The 22,584-nt window shown below is 30.1% G+C and overlaps 1 protein-coding gene across 13 annotated transcripts in view; it reads left to right on the top strand.

Moving 5' to 3' along the window:
- LOC134712269 (solute carrier family 4 member 11-like) overlaps positions 1–22,584 on the top strand; it is a 54,376-nt gene that overhangs the window by 15,451 nt on the left and 16,341 nt on the right. For 8 of the 13 annotated variants that reach the window (XM_063573749.1, XM_063573695.1, XM_063573712.1 and 5 more), the window contains 6 exons: positions 10,370–10,407; positions 12,893–13,103; positions 14,932–14,952; positions 19,990–20,074; positions 20,961–21,084; positions 21,776–21,988. In XM_063573749.1, the coding sequence (XP_063429819.1) occupies positions 10,370–10,407; positions 12,893–13,103; positions 14,932–14,952; positions 19,990–20,074; positions 20,961–21,084; positions 21,776–21,988 (692 nt within the window). Of the gene's footprint in view, positions 1–6,235; positions 6,254–10,369; positions 10,408–12,892; positions 13,104–14,931; positions 14,953–19,989; positions 20,075–20,960; positions 21,085–21,775; positions 21,989–22,584 lie in introns of all 13 variants that reach the window. The other 5 variants (XM_063573730.1, XM_063573740.1, XM_063573662.1 and 2 more) reach the window with 2 other exon arrangements.

Here is a 22,584-nt window from a genome sequence, read left to right as displayed (position 1 = left end):
ACAACTTTTTGGAAAAACTTCACTCTTTTCATAGAATGTGCTGTAGACTGTGGAAAGAAAAAATCCTGGCTTTACATTGATGAAAAATATCAGGAAGAGCAAGAGTTGTTGTGTGTCTGTCATAGTTCAATTACATTGTGCCTGAGGAAATCTGACATTACTTGCCTATCATGTATAGTAAAGTTTACCTAAGAGGGTTTGTTAAAGTGTCTGTATATAATAGATCATGTCAGGGCCAAGACATTGGCTATTTGATACAATATTTGACTAATTGTTTGCTGACAGTTGAAGAGGTAGTAAATCAGAACCAAACAAACAAAATTTGCCAAGTTCAAGGTGTTATTTCTGGTTGATCATTTATTCAGAAAGGTCATGGAAGCCAAAGTAGTATATGTATATGCAACGAGGGCTTAATGTAGGTTAGAGTTGAAAATTTGAGCCAATCCAAGCACCGGAAATCTACAGTTTTCATGAAGGGCAATTAATATTGTTGAAACTAATTGGTTTCCTGGAAATTTTCTAGCACTGTCTACCTGTCCTGAAATGATGTAAGGTCGTGTTTAAAAGAACAATTTTAGGCATAATCATTTAAATCTCCATGAAAGCATTTCCTGACACCGCCTTCTGACTAAGTATATATAATTGATATTTATATTTATAGAATAAAATAAATCTGAACTAAGGCCTTCTTCTTTATCACTTATTTCATACTCTTTATCTCCTTAAAAGTATATTTTTGTACCCTTTGATATTTCATAATTTACCTTTTTGTATAATAATCACCCATATCATAAACAATCAATTATCAACCATGTCATATTTTGGTCAATTTTATGTTATAATTAGAGTTAGTAGGAAGGAAATTTTGAAGCCTGAATGAGTTAAATGAGGTGTATTTATATAGGTGAATACTAATTTAACGATCGATCGTAGGAGTTAATATGTTCCAGGATCCACATATAGAGAAGAGATCAATGCCGCCTATTTTTGCAAAACCTTTTTTTTAACCACTTCCTATCAACAATAAGGTATTCAGGATAAATTGAGATTACATAGGCGTTGCATGTGAATATGTCCAACTTTGCATAAATAAATCATTTTAAAATTTAAAAGAACTGCATTTTGATAGATTCTTTTCAATTTGAGCAGATTTTAGAAATGGATAAACATGTACTGTACTTGTTACCATGTTTATATGTGAATTATTGAATAGGTTATCAGGAAATATTTTTAGATGGTTTCATATTCCAATCATTTAATTTAAAACTTTTTCCAGTGCAGTCTTCAATTGATCAATACGAATGCTTGAACCTTAGATGAATTACATGAAAGTTTTGATTTTTTAGTGCAGTAACTTGCATTTGTATCAAAAAGCAGTGGCGGCTCCAGAACTTTCCATAAGGGGGGCCACTGACTGACATAAGAGGGGGGCTCAGTGATTCCCTAAATAATCAACCAAATTTTTCCCACAAAAGGCCCTACCACCACCCCCCTGGATCCGCCTATGAAAAGTAAAATAACAAAAATGACAAAGTTCAGAGAAAAATCTAAATGGGAAGTCCCTAAGCAAATCAATACATCTGATTTCAATGTAGGTTATGATTTAGCCTCCCCCCTTTTTTGTCATGGTTCTTTTACTACAATTCTGCATAGTTTAAATAATTTGGTATTTTTAACAGGAACCACTTTTAAAAAGTCAATGATGTTTCGTATGCTGTTTCATTAAATTAAGTGCATGTACATCTTATTTCCATTGACAATTTTCAGTATTCTCAAATGGCAACAGTTAAAATCCAATGACTTTTGAATAATTTCTATATTTAAGCTTGAGATATGGTCTGAATATGATTAAGTGGCATTTTTTATCATTTATCTTATACTTCCATAGACTTTCATTTTAAATACTACCAGTATATCATATTTTATCTGTTACATGAGGAAATAAATCAATTTTGCTGTAAAAGGAAGACATATCTCTAAGTAAAATTTTATTTTTTACTGGTATTAAAATAATAACCAAAATTAAAAAAAAAAGCATGTATTGTATAACCTTTAAGGTTGCTATCTAGTTTCAACTGTGAACAAAACTGCATCCAGGTTTAACTGTTATTTAGTTTCCAAGCCCAAAGGTAAAATTAGATTGAGAAAAAAAATTACTCAGAATCATGTCACCTCTTTTAAACATATTAAAAACTGACAGATTCTATTGGGAAAAATATATATCAGATTTTTCAGAATACTGGAAAAATTGTGAATTCATCCTGTCTCATATACTATGATACTATGGGTATTTTTAAAGCTTTAGGGAAGATGCTTCTCGATATTAGTCTAATCTGACTCGATATTACTTCCTTTCACTCTCATTACATGCAATTTATAATACCATTCTTAAATTGATTTGTTTTTGTTGTAGAGCTGTGATTGTCATCAAAGAATTTCTATCATAGCAAAATTATGCATTAATGTCTGTTTTATTCCTCTTTTAGCAATTTGCATTTTAAACTAGATAATTAATAGATCTGTTTTTCCTTGTGTGAGTAATGAATTGTTTGCTATAAGTTTTTTTCTATCTACAAAGCATTGCATGAATGGAAGATTACTTTTGATAAAACATTGTCTGTGATAGAAATTTTGCTTTCTAATGTACATTTTAGTCAATTATAGCTTATATTACCTAACAAAAACTGTAAATCTTTGTTCTCTCAAGGGTGAAATTTTATACTTAGTTAGTGTTCGTATGCACTAAAATTAATGCCCCTTTTAGTATAATTGTCATTGCATTTACAAAGTTGCCAGGAACTCTGTTTATAGAGACTTGTGGAATAATTATCTAATGAAAAAGCATGGCAACTACAGCCAGTTGTAATTCTTGGTTCTGCTATAAAAGCATCAAGATTTTTCTTAAGTTGAATTAATTAATTTATAGAAGAATTTATTTTTAGAATTCTTTTTACCTATTTTATCAGGAGTGCTTATTAGGAGGGACCTCTGCTATTGTTTAGCTTTTTAGGATATGATTAGGGGTTAGTAGGCACAAAGATGTGTTCACATGAAATCTTTAAGGAATTATATTTTGAAAATATTGTATAATAAAGCAGTCAACGCTTATACATCAAACACTTTTATAAGATTACTGCACAAACAACAGCTTACAAATTTGTACTCTTATAAGAAAATTATTTAAACTATATGAAACAACATAGGTAGCTACTACTTCCTGTTAGTATAGCATGGCATGTCAATAATGCTTAAGCCTTCGATCGTAAAATACACTTGGATTATTCAGTCTTGATGGTTAGATTCTGTTACAATTAAGATGAATTACAAACATACAAGAAATTGCCCTCAACCGGAAGTTTAAGGGACTTTTTCATTGCATCAGAATTTTCTTAGAATTTTTCAGTCATACATTGTACACTTGGGAATTAGTTGCTTCTTTTATAAAATACCACATTTCGTAATCACACCTAAAAAAAGAAAATATCACTTATATGAATTAAGTATATTAATACGGGAATGGTTTTCTGTCCCTAATTGACAGTTGCCATTTGACAGTAAATCCTATGATATAGACAGTTTAACAGTAAATCCTATTATATAGACAGTTTAACATGGCTTCCATATATATAAATGAAATCTGACAACAATATACTGAAAAATCCAAAAGTTAATTAATTATATTGTGTCAATTAAAGATATGGATACGTTTTATACAGCAAACAGTTATAGCTTGTTGATGAAGATGCTAAAAAAACTGTTTCTATTAATTACAACCGTGATTTGTCTTTTAGAGAATTTTCCATTGATTTTTTATGACACAATACTTATAAGGACATTGATGCAGATATTGAAACATAACTAAACTGAACTGTTGTAAGCAAATACCAGTATATGTGTTATTCTAGTCTCTTCTAACAAGGTGTTAAACTTGACACCTGTCCGGGAGTTATTTTATAAAAGATGTTTAGTGGTGACAATGGTCAAAATTCAGATTTAGAACTATCTGAATATGGATCTATTTTAAAGGATAATTCTAGTCCAGATTACAAGAACTCTGTTCATATTATAAGTGATAAAACGTCTAAAGGTAATGTTCATTGTTTTGTTTTGTCTGGTTGCAGTTAATTTACTATTTGTATTTTCTGTTAAATTTTGCTCATATCTTTTTTTAGCCTAAATTTACGGACAGTATTTTTTTTTCTGATAAAATATTAACCTTTTCTTTCAAATTTGTTTTTATAATTTTTACTTTCACACTGTTTAAATTCTTGCTGTTTTTTATAAGACAGTGAAATTCAGAAAATAATTCTGCTGAATAAACTTATAAATTTCATCCTCTACAGCTCAATATTTTTATAGGTAACAACCAAACTGAATCATTTAAATTCATTGCACTTCTTGGTTGTTGTTTTTTTTTATAAATTCTGGTATAAGCATTCAAGTTTCCATTACACTCAAACTTCTAAATTATCTTAAGGACTACTTATTTTTATTTGTCTTTTTTTGGGTTATTCTTACACAGATCTAGTTTTATTTGCCCCATCACAATGGTTCTGTTTGTTTGTCTTACCCTAATTCTTGTATGCGTTTTATAATGAGAACTGCTCAGAGTTAAATATGGAACTTTCATTAGTCTATGATTGAATGTAAATCATCATCACAAAGGTTCAGTTTCCATTTCTTTAATTCGAAGGTCAAGGCAACAAACTTCTTTAAACATTTTAGACTTAATTTGTTTCAGCTCATTATGTTAGGTACCACTTGAAGACAATACTTTATGTGATTGTTTACCGCCTCATCAAAGAGTTGATTAAGGTCACTAGCTTGAAGGTCAAGGTCACAATTGTAATTCACTTTTGAATTTAAATTTATTATGTTTACAGAATTAAAGGTGTCTTGAATGAATTTTAACTGAATTTTATAACAAAAAAATGTATTTCTAAGAAATTGAAAATTTGTAATATTTGATGAAATGACAATTATCTGATTATGTATACCTTTCACTTTTACATTCACAACATTTAAAGGTAAATTACAGGGGAAAATAGAAACTTTTTAACACCAATGAAATTCAAACCATTCACACAGAAAATTCTATAAAGATTTTATTGGGTCATGTTACAATACTACAACAGTATTCCATTGATGTTTGACACAAACACACCAGTATACATGTTAGTAGCTGTATTTCATATTCATTTTTCATTTATTGTTTCGGACAAGAACAATATCGTAGTTACTTAATTTTTCATGTCCGGCCCTTTTATAGCTTGTCAACAGCATGTGTTTTGCTAGTTGTTAAATGTCAAACGTTGACCTATAGTTTCTAGTTTCTTTGCATTTGGTCTCTGATGCAAAGTTGTGTTATTGACAATCATACCATATCTTACAATTTTCATTGAGACTTAAACAATTTGGCATCTTTGAGATTCAAATTTACCAATATGACAACAAATACTATTATTTAACAGCAATGACTAATGTTCTTTAACTTAATTTTTCTAGGCATGAAGATATCAGAATAATATCTTGTCATTATCATCCTGATCATTATTTTATGTTCGAAGTACTACATTCTGACCCATTGGTGGCTTTTGGTTGTTTTGCTATCTGGTCGAGTTGTTGTGTCTTTGACACATTCCTCATTTCCATTCTAAATTTTTTAATTTACATTTTTACTTTTTCACTCAGTGGTTACTTTAGGCAGACCCACAAGACCACAATGGTATATCTCATAATGTGGAAGTCTATAGACAAGTTTATCTAAAAATTCTGTAGACTAAGAAACAGGAAATCAAGCAAGCCTTTCTCTTTTAAAAAGAGTATAAGTAGCCATATTGCATTTAACTATGTGTTTCATGGTCTTTATAACAGTTTGGGTAAAGGCAAAATTCTACAAACAAATACAAGGTCCATCCTCATACTCCCTTTTAAAGCATTTAGAATAGTTTTCATTTTTTGCAATTTCACCAATTGAAAGGGTATTGAAGGTTTGTTTATTCAAGGTTATTGTCAATGTCAAATAAAACATAAACACTGCAGACAGATTGAAAAAAGAACTTTTGATGTCCTGCATTTACTATTAAAGAATCGTTAAAAAGAAAGTTTCAGTTGCATAATTTATATTAATTGTTAAATACAGCTATTTATGGTATCTCTCGCTTTGTTGATTTGTAACAACTATGACATGGAAATTCCAGTGATGCTTTATTTAAAACTTTTTTGATTTTTTCAGAAAAACTAATTATAAAAGGTACATGCATATTAGAAGCTACACAATGCAGAACTGTCATGTTTTCAGAGAGATTATGCATAAGATGAAAGATTTATGCCAATTTTCTGGAACCATAATGAAAATATGATAAATTTTGCAAAACAAGTACAGCCAAAACGCATAAATCTTGTGTTATTATCTTGAAACATGACAGAACTGATGATGCCCTGCACTTTATGTAACATAAGAAATCACTTTTTCACATGCTTTCTTACTATGCTATATGCTGCTGAAATGAGATTTTTCCTGGTTTGAATGAATAATCATTAGTTTAATCAATTCCATTTATCTATCATTTTAATTATTAATGGTAGTCATCAGACAGATAAACTAGGCTAGCATGTTTTTTTTTTCAATTTTGCATTGTGTTGCTAGAACAGAAGTATAGGTAATTTGTATATATTATGTTTGTAAATAGCTATGGTCCCCATTACTTTTAAGGGTCTTCTAACAAATATGTGATAGTAAATAAACAGTGATGGTCCAAAAAAGTGCTTTAAAGGCCTTAGGGTCTTCTTACAAATGTTTGATACAAATTTTCAATATGTTATATCACTTTCAGAAGATATGCTTGATAAGCATAAAATTGATGTCCAGTCACATGTGTTGCTTGGTCAAATTTATTTACACATTGTCCTCTGTTCTTATAATTTTGCATGAAGTTCTGAATCATGCTATTCCTCGCTTAAATTCATTTGTAAACTACAATATTGATCAACAATATTTGAACAACCTTGACCTACTCTTATGCTCAAGGTACTTTGAAATTTGAGGTCAATGTCTTAAAATTCAATTGTGGTACTCAGGTGTTTTATTTTAACAATATACTAGTGAAGGTCAAAACACTTCCATAGCATGTTGTTACAAATACCATGCTATTGTTTCACATGTTTAGGTCGTTTATATTTATAGACGTACCACATCTTTGATAGTTATCAATATATTCTGGTTTTATTGTCAAATAAGATTATCTCTATGACCCAATTTCACACATAGTGACTCCTTTTAAAGTTATTAGTATATTCCTAAAGGCTATTGTTTTTAATGTAATGGTAGTTCTATTCAGATTGGTAATTTTTTCCCAACAGACATACATATATATATATGTATCAACTATTTTTATCAAATTTCAAAATATGGGCATCCTTTAGAGATTTTTCTTGCACTATTTTCTCTACCCTGGGCAGCAGCCCCGGCTGAGGTGACACCTTATTCACATATCCTAAATGTATAATGCCGTAAACACTTTTTGACATCAGATTTCTAACCCTGAACTGAACCATCACTTGCAAAATGCTTATTTATGAAAAGAATATATTTATATTATATGCAAAATGTCCTGCGCATTATATATATCAATGAAACTCAAAAACTACAATCAGATGACATTGACAGTGGTGAATCTGGAAAGTTTCTGAAGAGGGGGCCCACTCCAGTAAAGCTTCAGTGATTCCCTATATAATCAACCATTCTTTTTCACACACATAGGGGAAAAAAGGGGTGTCCTGCCCGGGCCTGCCCTCTTTAAATATGATTGAAATTTAAATCTTTTTATACCTGTGCATTCATGATCATCACTTTTAATATTTTGAGTGATATTAACTTAAATGGCAGTTAACCCATGATGCTGAAAATAGTTTGTTTTAGTGATGATTACTAATCATGTAATGGATATACTGTATGCAGGGTGGTGCAATCAAGTTAATTTGAAAATTATAATGTAATAAGAAATATCTCTTTCAACTCTTGCAAGAAGTTTCACCTATATTATGAGATGTAGACATTTGGGAAAATGTTTTCAGATAATGAATCGAAACACTTGAAGATCCAAATTTACATTGCTAGAAATTATATAACATATTGATTCTTTTTATGAAAAAAAACCTTTCTGACAGTGGTTAAAGCATCTATTCTTACCATTATTGACAGTTTTCAGACTATATAAATATTATATATCATCCCTATTGTCTTAGGCCAACAGTTTCTGTTTATTGCATATTCTCTAACATTTCAACAACAAAATTGTTCCAGTATTGAGGCATTGGTTTGTATTTCAAAAAGTAAAATCTTACTTACAGATAATGTCAGAATAGCAGCACATATAAATTATAGGCCCGAGTTGAGAGCACCAAAATTTAACCTCTGTGTTTAATAATAATTGAATAGAGAATGGAAAAAGAGAATGTGTTGAAGAGACAACAACCTGACTAAAGATATATATAAGCTTCAAAATTATTACTGCTCATAAAATCATAATCAAATTAAATCCAAAATTTGAAGACAGATATTCTACCTACAAGTTTAATACTGGTATGTGAAACCTTAAGTTTGTTCTACAATTCATTGCTTTATGTAAATTAGTGAAAACATGTAAAATAGCAATAATTTACAGTATATAAAGGTTTTAAAATAAAAATATTCATATCTTATATCCCTAAACTCTCAGAACTTGCTATTTATTTGGCAACTCAACAATTATAGTAAAACCTATCACAATTTTCAGATAAAAAAAACATAACTAAAAACAGAATTTACCCTTTAATGCCATCTCCTGCTGTAAATAAGCAAGTGTGGAGGTTAATGTTGTCATTGTAAGACTAATTTGGTGTTTTCTCTCCTTTATTGGAATTTATATTGCCATCGTTGACAGAATTTCTCGTCAGTAATGTTTGAAATGAGAAAAAAGCTTTAACTTCAACAGTATCATATATTCCACATCTTAAGTTAGGTGTTATATTTGGAATTGAGAATAAACAAGAAAAAGAAATCACAAGAGACATTACCAGCAGTTTATAACAGCCAGTAGAATTATAACATAATAGAAGAAAAGGTGATTAAGGTTAAAATGATGTGACAACTTTGCATCTATGGAAACTTAATGTAATTGTCTTTTCATGTATTGAGTATTGAAAAATTAACTGACTGCCTCGATATTTCATTTCTATCCATATTCTATGGATTGATATTTGCATAGTATGAAGATGAGGAGTTGGTGAATACATATCAATGAGGAAGCAATGTTGACATATAAAACATCTTGATTAACACCTGATCTTCAACAATAGACAAATGTTTATTCATCAATTGATAGTTATTATTTCTTTAAAAAAACAAACTAGAATTTTAATTGCTTCAACAAAGTTGCATAGACGAGATGTAAGAGTGCTGTTTCTGTTTGCATCAGCAATAGTTTCATTAGGGAATATTAGATTCACAGTTGTATCAGCATTGGTAGATCTCATTTCCAGCAAGATTATTTGGCCTCTGATGCACATCCTCAGTCATGGTCTATTGACTTTTGCATTGTTATGCCATTTATATTTCAATTGCTAAAATAAGATGCAGGCAAGACATATCTCTGTGTCAACACTTTTTGAAATTTTGATGTTCAAGTAATGGATACAACATAATACCACTCCAATTTAGTGGACAGGTCTCTAGACCGGGTTATGATATTTTAGGTTTTCAAAACTCTCCCATCAGTTGTAAATGATTAACTTAAGCTCTTTATTTTCCATTTTCTTTTTTGTGGAAAGGCATTAGAATAAAAGTTTGTGTGTTTTAATCTGTTTTGTATCTTTAATTCCTTGTCTGAGTGTAGGTGCTGTTAGAGAATCAATAGAGAGAAAATCCATCAGTTTTTAGATTGTACACTAAACCTTTTCATGTTTTTATACAGACAGGGAAGTCATCCATCTTTATAAGGACTTATTGAGATAAGCTTATTATGTATAGTCTTTATTTATTTCATTCAAACACGTAACCTGACGGGAAAATACAAAGTCTCAAAAGGACAACACTGTTCACAATAATTGAACCATTAAATTCATTGTATAACCAAATAAAACTCTAAAAGCCAATGTATATTTCCTACTTTAAGTCTGATTGTATGCAGTACATGAAATCTAATTAGTGATTCTATAACATTTATTGGATGGTAAAAGACATCTTTCTTGAATGCTGGATTATTCCTTATGTGAATGTCCTTGGTGTATTTTTCAACCATGAGCAATGAAATGTTCAGGTCATATTTTGCTTAAGTTGCCACTTTATGTCGTACATATATTGATGTCAATTTTTCTTTTTTTTTTAAAGATGACGAGGAGATCTCATTGCTGCATGGGTGTTTTGAGGTAAGTAATCATAGTAGTTCTCATTGCTGCATGGGTGTTTTGAGGTAAGTAATCATAGTAGTTCTCATTGCTGCATGGGTGTTTTGAGGTAAGTAATCATAGTAGTTCTCATTGCTGCATGGGTGTTTTGAGGTAAGTAATCATAGTAGTTCTCATTGCTGCATGGGTGTTTTGAGGTAAGTAATTATAGGAGATCTCATTGCTGCATGGGTGTTTTGAGGTAAGTAATTATAGGAGATCTCATTGCTGCTTGGGTGTTTTGAGGTAAGTAATCATAGATCTCATTGCTGCATGGGTGTTTTGAGGTAAGTAATCAAAGTAGTTGGTGCTAAATTAAAATGTCTATGCTACAGATAAAAGAAGATGTACTTTGAGTGACAATGAGACAACTCAACATCCAAGTCACAATTTGTAAAAGTAAACTATTATAGGGCAATGTATGGCCTTCAACGTAGAGCCTTGGCTCATTGATCAGCATACCTAAAAATAATGATTACAATGTGTTACAAAAACTTTCTATAAAGGTCACTGTATTGAGTGACAAAATATGTCTTGTTTGGTCATCATCTTCTTGTCCAGTTGTACTCGTACCTTGACAAAATATGTCTTGTTTGGTCATCATCTTCTTGTCCAGTTGTACTCGTACCTTGACAAAATAGGTCTTGTTTGGTCATCATCTTCTTGTCCAGTTGTACTCGTACCTTGACAAAATAGGTCTTGTTTGGTCATCATCTTCTTGTCCAGTTGTACTCGTACCTTGACAAAATATGTCTTGTTTGGTCATCATCTTCTTGTCCAGTTGTACTCGTACCTTGACAAAATATGTCTTGTTTGGTCATCATCTTCTTGTCCAGTTGTACTCGTACCTTGACAAAATATGTCTTGTTTGGTCATCATCTTCTTGTCCAGTTGTACTCGTACCTTGACAAAATATGTCTTGTTTGGTCATCATCTTCTTGTCCAGTTGTACTCGTACCTTTGCAGTTTGAACCTATTTTTCAAAGGTCATTATTTTAAGTTCAGTTTTCTTTATTTCCAAGAATGACATTCATATAAGGGTTGGATAAAGGAAACAAACAAAAAAATCTTCTCGTTTGCTGTTGACTTCTATAAACAATATTCTATTGGTTACCCCTTATGTATCATAGGATTAGTAATACAAGAATGGCTTTCCTAGCTTCCTGTCTCGCTCCTAATATACAATGTTGTAGTCCCTACTGGATAAAATATGAATTGATATAATTTTCTTCTATTTGCTGAATGGAAACATTGAAGAAGCACTATATTTTTTGTTTTGCTTATGATTCATTTATTACTATATCTGTCTATTAAATTACATTTTGTATTTGTTTTCTATCACTAATTACGGAAGCATTGAAGATTGTATAAGCTTGAATTCAGCTGTTATGATCTTTGGGAATGGTCATTGTTGTTGATAGTTTTCCTTGTGCCGGTGTGGTTTTATTGATAATTTTTCTTTTTTTTGAGGGCATACACATCCTGAAAATCAAAAAATGTCCTATGAGATTTCTTGGTTTTGCAAATATTCTACTGAAGATTAACTAATTTGTGTTTGTTTTTTGTCCAGTGGCAAATGTTTCATGCTTATTCTGGTTGACAATTTATCTATGAGATTTGAAACATTTTTAAACAATGACAGTAAGGCTGTAGAATAGATTGATATCTTCTGGTTTAACAACAACATAAAAAAAAATAATTGATCACCAACTGTTGAGCAAACCAAGCAAACAATGAACGATCAAATTACTGTACTTTCAACATAAAACTTAAATATAGCACACACATTGAAAAATCAGTAATTCATTGATTATTTACACTAAATTAGGACTTGTTTTAATGATTTTCAATTTTAAATTAACTGAAAATTGACAAAATTGAGAAAATCCTATCATTTCAATGTTGATTTGGTACACAGATGTCACCTTGCTCTAATTTATGATCATGAAAAACACTTAGTTTTGTTAAAATATTTAAGGGTCTCAGTGGTTTTGAATCTTTCTCATCATAGGGAATTTTAGTCTGATTTTAATTGATTAGAATTGCCAGTTTTAAAACTAAAGTTTGTGGTTCACTCTGGTAACTCCTTCTTCCCACCAATAAACACTTGCTGCCATGATGTTTCCACACACACTCAAGAAATCATGATACATACCGTACAGGATTTGACATTTTCTTAAAATTATTATTGTTTATATTAAAATGTGTACCAGTACATGTAAATATAAGGAGAAGTGGTATGAATTCCATTGAGACAACTAATCTCTAAAGTACAAATAAAGTGGATGTAAGCAGTTAAGCTTCAATGAATCTATATAGACTAGTTTCTTTGAAACCTTTTTGATTATGTCATTGCATTAGTTCGGCCTCTCACCGATTATGCAACAAGTTTAGTCAGTGACATGTAGGAAATACTGCTCGGATATTTATTGTCACTTTTATAATTGTTCAATTTGCCTTCTTTCAGAAAATTCCCATGAAAGATTTCCATGCAGAAATACGAGCATACAAAGATGTTGAAGACTTCCTTAATAGTACACTGTTACTTTTAAATCTACAACAAAGTGGTTTAACAGAAATCATAGATGCAATGTTGAAAAAGCTACATGAGAATTCCGATGACGGGTCAGAGTTCACGTTAGAGGAAGCAAGACATGCTATATTTACACAAGATTCAGGTAATACCATAGAGTCGATCATGGATTAGTGTTAATACATAATACTAGTAACTTCTTTTAACCTTCCTGGAAGATTAGGCAGTATTTTCAGATCATCCAACTAACATAGAATTCTACTGGTGATTTCAGTTTATTTTTTAACTCGATAGAAACACATGAAAATAACCTATTTACGTCTGTTGAAAGTTAATAATTGTGTATAACCATTTGAAATACTTTTGAAACACTGACTGAGTGAACCTATGCATACAAGACTTATCCTTTTATGAATTCTCAAGTGATCCTTTGTTGTTTTTTGCAGGTCACTTGCCCTCCCAACCCAAAAGTTACTTAGGTACTATAGATAAAGTAGGGGAAAGTTTATGTAGCTGTGATTAGAAATTCTAAAAAATCTCTCTTTTTTTGTTTTTATTTATTTATATGAATGTCTTCACTCTTAATGAATTGTGGAATTACACTATCTGAAAATGCAAAAAAAACAACTTTATATTAACAATTTGATCAGTTTTCAAAATTACACAGTCATAACTATATGGAATTAATACAAATTGGAATTTTATTACCACTGCATCCTTACAATACCATTTAAAACATTAAAAAAAGAATGAATGGTGTACTGTTTATTAAATCTATCTTTAATACAGTTGTATAACAATTTTTAATCCAATAATATTAAAATATCCTCTGATAAAATTACTGTGATAAAGTTTATTAAAGAAGCACTTTAGATGTAAATTGTATAACTGATTTTATTATGCCACCCCCAACAGATCAATTACAAAGCCAGTATCAATGTAATTACATGTTGTAATGAAGGCATAATTTAATAACTGTTTTGGAAAACGTTCCCTCTGAAAATCTCGATAAAACTGTCGTATCTCTCAATCACAGCGGAGACAATTCAATAATCAATATTATAAGAATCGTAGTGGTCCTTTTTGATAAACGAGATTATTGTAAATTAATGGAGTATATGTTATATCCTTCCCCAGTCATTAAGACTGCTATTTATATTCTTGTCAGAAATTGTCATAAAGAGAAAATAATTGTTTTTATAATATTTCAGCAGTTGTGTTAATTGATTCAGATCTGTTTCTCCCTTGGTTCTATATCCAAAAACAGTTCAACCTACCAAAGATACTACACTACAACATATAAGGTTAATGGGTTTTTATATACTATGGCAATCAACAGGTTGGCAGGATTTATAGGAATTAAAAAATGAATTGAAAATGCCATTATCAGTTTTTGTAACTATTTACTTGCTGAAACTTAATATAGTTGAATAATCCATTAATCAATAAAGCAACAGTTAACACTGTTACACATAACAATTTTTTTTACCACCAAAGTGTGCCATGCATCTTTTTTATATATATATATATATATATAGATAGATACATTTACTTATACAAAGATAGCATCAAATGTAATTGGATATCTTGCCTTTTTTTCTTTTTTTTTCTTCAACTAAGGTCAATTTGCTGAAAGATTCCCCCCCCCTCTTTCCTTCCTAAGATATTGAAGTCTATCATTTTACAAAAATCATAATAACTTTATGTAAATTAGATACACACAATCCCTCTAACAGCCTCATGATAGTATGATTATAAACTTACGTTTTGATTTGGGTTTTTTTTCCATCTTTCTGGTGTTTTTTTTAGTTGTTTTTATTGATAGTATTGTAGAGTCACGAGAGTTGTTATAATTTGTGATTGGTACATAAAAACATAAACCTCCTCTAGAAAATTTCTTTATTTATTCTGTTTGAACTGGTGCTGGCTTTTTAGTATATAGTATGTTTATTTTCTGTACTATTTTGTTCCAGTCCATGATAAGAACTTGTCAGGTAGGTTGGTTTCATACAAGATAAAGCTAGTTGAAACCTTTGGTATTTTATATTTTCAAACCTTGTCAACCTTTTTGCTCCTTATTTACCAATTTTCAAAGTTTTATGTGTAGCATTTTGTAAAATGAACAGAACATGTGAAAGTGTAACAGTTTACAGTAACTTGTATAGAATTATGCATATTATACATGTACAATTCATCTGTTTTTTATTGAATTTATATTTTTGAATTACAAATTTACACTAAACACAACATTTGTTATTTTCACATGTTTATGTTATTTCATATTTATTTGTTTATGAAATATATTCTTTATAATGTGCACCACCATTTAGATAATGTTACCAAGGATTTGTAACTATACAAATCCTTGATGTTACAAATTTAAAAAAAAAACTAACAACTTCATCATAAATGATTGAGTGTGTACAAAGGAGATTGAAATTCAGTTGGAGATCTCAAAAGTTATTATACACTTGTATATTTGATTACTGCCTATTAAACAAATAAAATTCTTTTACCAGCCAATCATAACAAAATGGTAACTGAAATTCCTGTGAGGCTAATTTGATTTTAAATTTAAGAAAGCTAGTTAATAATGACTCAAAGTTTTTTAGCCACAAAGTACACATTCAAATGTTGCAATGATATGATGAAACCTCCTGGTCACCAACAAACCTATGCAAATGGTATTCTTTTACTTCAGGGTACTATTCCAATATTATTGTTCTATTACTGTGAGCCCCAATCCTTACAACCTAAATCTTTGGCTTTATTACAAGTTAAAGTTGATAACTTTGGGTATGACAAGAGTCATTTACCTGTCTGTTATTTTATGATGTCTTTATCACTGGATTTGTATAATCAACATATTTTATCAGTAGTTTTAAGTGAGGCAGGATTTGATAACCCTTCAGAGCATATGATACCCCCTTGTCTTAATGGATTCATGTTGCTTAAACATTAGTTCTATAGTGTATCAACTTGTCTCTCTTGGATTAAAGGTCATACAATTCTGCCTCTTCTTCAGAATACTGTCTGATACTTTTAAAATTGAATCTGCATTTTTGAGACCATATATGTAAAGGTTAACCAATGATCTATATGCTCATTTTTCCTACTGGCTTGCTTTTTGTTCAGAAAGTACAAAACCAAGCAAGTATGATCAGGAAACTAAACATAACTTAAAAGAATATACCAAAAGGCGTAAGTAAAAAAACATAACATACACATTGTGGACACTGATGATTTCTCAAGAAAATTCACTGCAATTAATTGTTTGAAAAAATTCAGTTAAGATTATCTGTGTAAGAATTATAACTTTTGCTGTTCACACAACTCATGTTCCAAACCAAAGACACAAGTTACTAACTGACATTGTTATCTTTGATGTTTTGTCTAAATCTAGTTCACCTGTTTTTTTGCCTTCACTATGTCAATTAAAATATTTGTTTTCCATTATTTGAACAGTTAACTTCTGAAGTTATCTTCCAAAACAAATTAACACTATTTAAAGACTGAATGTCAACTCTGACATTAGATATATGATAGGACTGTATTTTGTATGAGTTCATATGCATATGGTCATGATCATATGAGTATGGTCCAAATAATCATATGGTCAAGAAAATACCCACACCTCTTTGTTTCATAGTTTATTACAAAATTGAAAATTTATTACTATAATATCTTGTGAGGTTGCATGTTTATTTTTTCATTCCCTAAATGTACAAATTGCTCTGGAAAAAGTGTTCAAATGTTCCAATGCAATAAAGAGTATATGAATTCTGATACACTCTTCCATTGATGAACATAAGTCATGCATTAAGGTATTGGAATCTGTATAGAGCTAGTAATATTGGATGGCATTGAAAGCATGGAGTGGAAACAGACAGGAATCCTTAGCTTCCACTTACAGTTTTAGGTAAATCAGAAAGATGTATTGAGTAATGTATAGTAGAGCATTACATACCTCAAGAAGACCAGGAGAGGAAAGGAATTTGTATTGCCTATCCTGTAACTGAGGCTTCATTATAATTCATGGGATAACAATTTTCAATGATCGTGGATAGGATAAAGGTGAACAAGGATTTGTATAGTGATACAAATCCTTCAGGTGAACCACAAATGTTAAGTTCAAGGAACTATAGGCTTGTATGCATACTTAATTTTGATACCGTAAACCACAAAATCAAATCTCCATATTTTCTCAATTCATGAAAATTTTGATACCGAATCAGCACAATGGTTTGTATAATGATAATTTGATACCATACAAATCCTTGGTCCTTAATGTGTCAAAGGCAACATAAGTTTCTTGTACATATTTCTCTATTCTTAAGGTTTTGCCACTAATAAGGTGGCCAAGAATATGAATGAATCTGTTAATAGTAAGTTCTGCTCATGGGTTAACGTTGGAATTGTATCTAACAGCAAAGCTGAAAATGTCTGAAATACATGTGTAATATTCAGGAATAGTTATATAGTTGTATTAATGATTTAGATATGCATGATCTATGTTAGCTGTCATAAAGTGTCAAAGTAGAAATCTTAGATGTGTCTGTTGAAACAGCCTTTAAATTTTCCATTATGAATGTCAACTGTTAGTAAGGAATAGATGGCTGAAAGTTTATATGAAAAAATGAAGAAATTTAAACCTTAAATAAGCAAGAAATATTTATTTTATGCTGCTTGTCTGACATTTGAGTAACAAATTGTCTGAGACATTTTAAATTGAACATGGTTTCTATTCAAAATAAGTATTTTAAGATTGAAAAGAATATCTTTTGAGAATTCATTGACTTTTTTTTCAGTAATTTAACTTAGGGCATTCCATCAAATAATATCGTGAGTTTGACAGAGACTAGGTCTACTTGGTAGCAGTAGAACATTGCTTTACATGTAATCAGTTTATTGTCTTAGATTTTGTTTATAACAGCTCGATTTAAATAAGTTTGTTTTAGTCTGTTTTGTTCAAATAGTGAAATGAAACCTCATATTAGGAAAAATAACAGTTGACCAAGTTCAATCGACAGTTGGATGGTAAATCAATAATAAAACAAACCATTAAACACTTGGAAGTCTATTGAAACAGAAATGGAATGGAGATTGCTTAACAGCTGAAATGAAATTGAATTTTCAGTTTACAGTGAATCTATAGGTGTAGACTAATTTTTCTCAAACTTTTTTATATTTTGTTAGGAAAACTTGGTGAGAATAAATGCTGTTTCTTTTCTTCAAAATTGTTGCCTAATTTTGTTATGAATTACCCCCAAGTTTGATAGCCCTTTATTTCATGATAAAAGATGTAAAATGATTTGAAATACCTGAAAGCAGCAGCTTTTAAAACATTTTGATGCATTGATCTTTATTTATTGTTTAAAATGTTAAAACATCATTTTAAAATTACATAAAAGGTGATGGATTTGAAAGCCATGAGAGGTGATTTGTTTTAAAATGTGCTATCCAATACTACCAATTCCTTCCAAAGTGTTGCATTACATGTTATTTGCTAGCTTCTGATATAAAATGGTTGCAGGATTTCAAGTGAAATTGTGTTGTAAAGTAAACAACTTTTAACTTGTGACATCAATCAGTTTGAAGGTTAATCATTTTATTTTTGACTGACAGATTACTATATTCTGTGGTATTTGTCCATAAATTTCTTGTTTATTACTTGTTTATTACTTATTGTTGTATTGTTTACATCAGTGGTTACAATTAGAATGAATATTGAAGTAAGATAAGGAATGCTAATGAATGTTAGGTTAAATTAAAGTAGAACATATTTGTATTACAGTGACTTGACTGTTAGTGTTGCTATCCACCAATTGCAACTCATTCAAAATTTTGACCCAATTGCAATTTGTTTTATTAAATCAAATTGTTCAACTGGTCAGAATATTGAACAAATTGTTCAGTCAAAATGTGAAAGTGCAAGGTGATAAAATAAAACATACTTACAATCCTATAAGACTTTAACTCCACTTTAATGATGTTGTGAAAATTTGAGTCTATCAGTTTGTATAGGTATATTATAGTCATTACCATGCTTAAGGTGAAATTGTTTATTTTGAATAGCTATAAAAATGTCCAAACTAAGCTTTCATATAGTTTTTCTTTCTAAAAGTATTCTATACTCATGAGAACCAGATATCATTTTAAATAAAACATCATTTACTCAGAAAAAATATGTGTGAAATAACAATATGCTATTGATAAGTTTTCATGGGGAGACAACTTAAAATATTAATCTTTTGAATTAAGACTTTTTGAAAGAAAAAAATATTATCTCCCCATGGAAACTTCCTACAAACATATTGCAATTTTACACATATTTTACTGAATATGAAATGTTTTAATTCACACAATGTCTGATTCTTATGAATATAAAAGACTTTTCGAAAGAAAAACTATATGAAAGCTTAGTATGGACATTTTTACAGCAATTCAAAATAACAATTTCACCTTAAGCATGGTAATGACTATAATATACCTATACAAACTGATAGACAAATTTTGTCACAACATCATTAAAGTGGAGTTAAAGTCTTATAGGATTGTAAGTATGTTTTATTTTATCACCTTGCACTTTCACAACCTGACTGTGGTTTTCTACAGCAATTGGTTCAAATTTCTGACCAGTTGAACAATTTGGTATAATAAAACAAATTGCAATTGGGTCAAAATTTTGAATGAGTTGCAATTGGTGGATAGCAACACTAACAGTCAAGTCACTGTAAGGTGAAAGAAATTTTTTGAGTTATCTCCCCTGGGCTTATTCATTTTGCAGGAATGACAGAATTTAAGGAAATAGATTAATATAATAAAGGGACTTCAGTTACAAATAGTTGACATTTTCTGAATGTTATATGTTTTTAGCATTGTAACTTAAATAAGACCATTTGAGTTTAGCAAAGAACTAACCAGTGTTTATTATTATTCAGACTTTATTTAGTTCAGTTGAAAAATTTCTGTTTGAAAATTAATTGAAGATCATTGAAATAACTGTAACTGACAAATGATTTATTTTTCAGTGCACACCTTGAGTAGAACAATACAGGGTACAACAACCAGTGAAGACAGTGGATTTGATTTTGATCAGTCGTGGATATGTGCCATGTAAGTCACAATGTTTTACAGTACACTAATACAACGTCAGTGGCTCTCACACAAGTTTAAAGTTCCATAGGAATGTATAAGATTTAAAACCTACAAGTTGAAGCTAGACTGTGGGATTGCACTATTTGGATATTTTTACATGACTTCTAGCACTAATTGTTTTTTATTGACCTGTGTTTTTCTGTTTACCGTATCCTTGCTAAAGAATAAGTTCTTGCTCTGAACTGAAGGAGATCAAATACAGGAGGGTTACGTGCAAAAAAAACAAATGCTATAACTCTTTACCAAGTCCTGAACCTCTTAGGTTGTCTATGTGTATCTTTTTAGCTCGTTAGAACATTTAAAAATGATTGCTGCAGATCTGTTTCAGCTTCTGTTTTAACTGTTCACAACTTTTCAAGACTTTTATAAACAGTTTACTATTGTTGACAACCATATTTTACCCTTTTTGTGTCAATGTATTCCTGTCTCATCAACTTAAATCCCTGATCTCCTTTTATTTATTGTAATGTTATTAATGAACTACTTACATAAGCTTGGTTAAAATTAAAAAAATCTATTTATTTGAAGCAACTATTATGAAATTCTTTGTCATGTAAAGTACATTGTACTTTATTTAGTACATATTACTTTGAATGTAGATATTTATGATTTAAGGCAATATCAGGTAAACTTGCAGCTCAGTTGTTATTTTGAATACGGAATTTTAGCAACTTATCAGCTCAAACTGAAGGCATATAAAATACCAATAAATGAAGGATTTTTGTGCTTATAAGGTGTTACTGACAAGTAATTCTAGATAATGAGAAAAGAAATGGTTCCGAAAATGCTGTTATAAATGTATTCTTTCAATGATCTTTATACTGTAAAATGTGATATATTATAGGTGTGAGCTATCTAACTTAACAAAGAGACATGTAGTTATAGCCAGATTAGCACATCCAGCCAATCTTGGTAGTACGAGTCAGGAAGTCCAGATCGTTATACTGGTCCTTACACCGACAGTAGAGGTGGGTCTATAATAAAAATCTACAATCAATTGTGAAATATGTAGAACATAGATTTTCCATTATTTAGATTTTTTTATATCAATTATTTCCTAACACTCAGGATAAAATTTGAATATCATGGCCCAGGCCATGTGTAAATTTGCAACAAATCTATGGATTCCATGAATTATTTCTTAAATTGATTGATGCAAATTGTCTGCACAAATACAAAAACATAGAACAGTTTATACAGTATAAGTAAGAATTATAAAGTCAATAAATATTTTACAGAATAGATTAGCTAATACTTGATTTAAATCATGCAACATCAATGTAAGTCTTGGCACATTGTTATCAGTGATGGTGTTTCCACTATCAGACATACTGTTATTTAAAAGTGTCTGAACAAGAAATTTTGAATTTTGAAAACAAAGAAGAAATTTTAAGTTTAGCAAAACCAATAAAGAGCTTTTAAGAACAACAAATTTTAGAAAATAATGCAAAATACTGATTATTAGATTTTGTGATAGAATGTTAATTTTGTTAAAATTGTAGTATGTTGTCTCTAGTGAATTGATCGACAGATATAATTGTATTAAACTTTGGGTGAATGGAACTAATGTACTTTTGAACCTCCACATAGTTTAATATTAGGGGAAATATTCCATTACATTTGGATTTAATCTCCCATTTAATGTTTTTTCTTCTTCAGAAAAGTACAAAGAGTGCTCTAGAGACGGCCAGGACATTTTCTACGTTATTCATTGACATGGACTATAGACACAAACTTTTAGAAGTGCAAACAGAGTCTGAATTCAAACAATTACTTCAGCAAAGAACAAAGCTGCTAAGCTCACATCAAGGTCTTCCAGAAAACAGAAAATCTCATCTTGTCTTATCGGACTTTGAGAAGGATGAGGCTGAAGTAAGTTGTGAATTGATCATTGGCGATAAAAACTCATCCATTAAACCTAATGACTAATCATACAAAATATTATCAGTTTACAAATTTTACCCTGTATTATATAAAGGGTCATATAAACAATCTGAAAGGACGAGGTGTATATTTTGACATTTTATGCTATTTTGTAGATAAAGGTAGAAAGTCTTAAAAAAATATCTTTGAAAACTGTCTATCATGGGAAAAAGGAAGAATCTTATGATAACTTTTTACTTGCACATATGACCAATATAATTGAAAATAATTATTAAATACAATTTTGAATAATGTATTTAAAACTTACTGGTACAAAAAAATGCTTTTGATGGTCTTTTTTTTTTGGCCATTTATAGATTCACTTTCTTTTTATTAAATTGAAGTAAGCTATCTGTTCATAAAATTAGTCATTAACTTATTTCTATAACAAAAGTACATACATATAAATGTCAGTAGGAAACGCATTTGTTTTGTAACATATTTTAAGTACATGCCAAAGACAAAATTGTTAATTCACACATAAAATTGGGGAGGAATTAAAACAAAGTGTTTGTTTTTTAACATGATTATTACGAACCATTTGT

The sequence above is a fragment of the Mytilus trossulus genome, chromosome 1, assembly GCF_036588685.1.
Source record: "Mytilus trossulus isolate FHL-02 chromosome 1, PNRI_Mtr1.1.1.hap1, whole genome shotgun sequence".
In the NCBI taxonomy this organism is placed as follows: domain Eukaryota; kingdom Metazoa; phylum Mollusca; class Bivalvia; order Mytilida; family Mytilidae; genus Mytilus; species Mytilus trossulus.
Note: the sequence above shows the minus strand (reverse complement) of the source record. Positions and strands in the feature narration are given on the sequence as shown.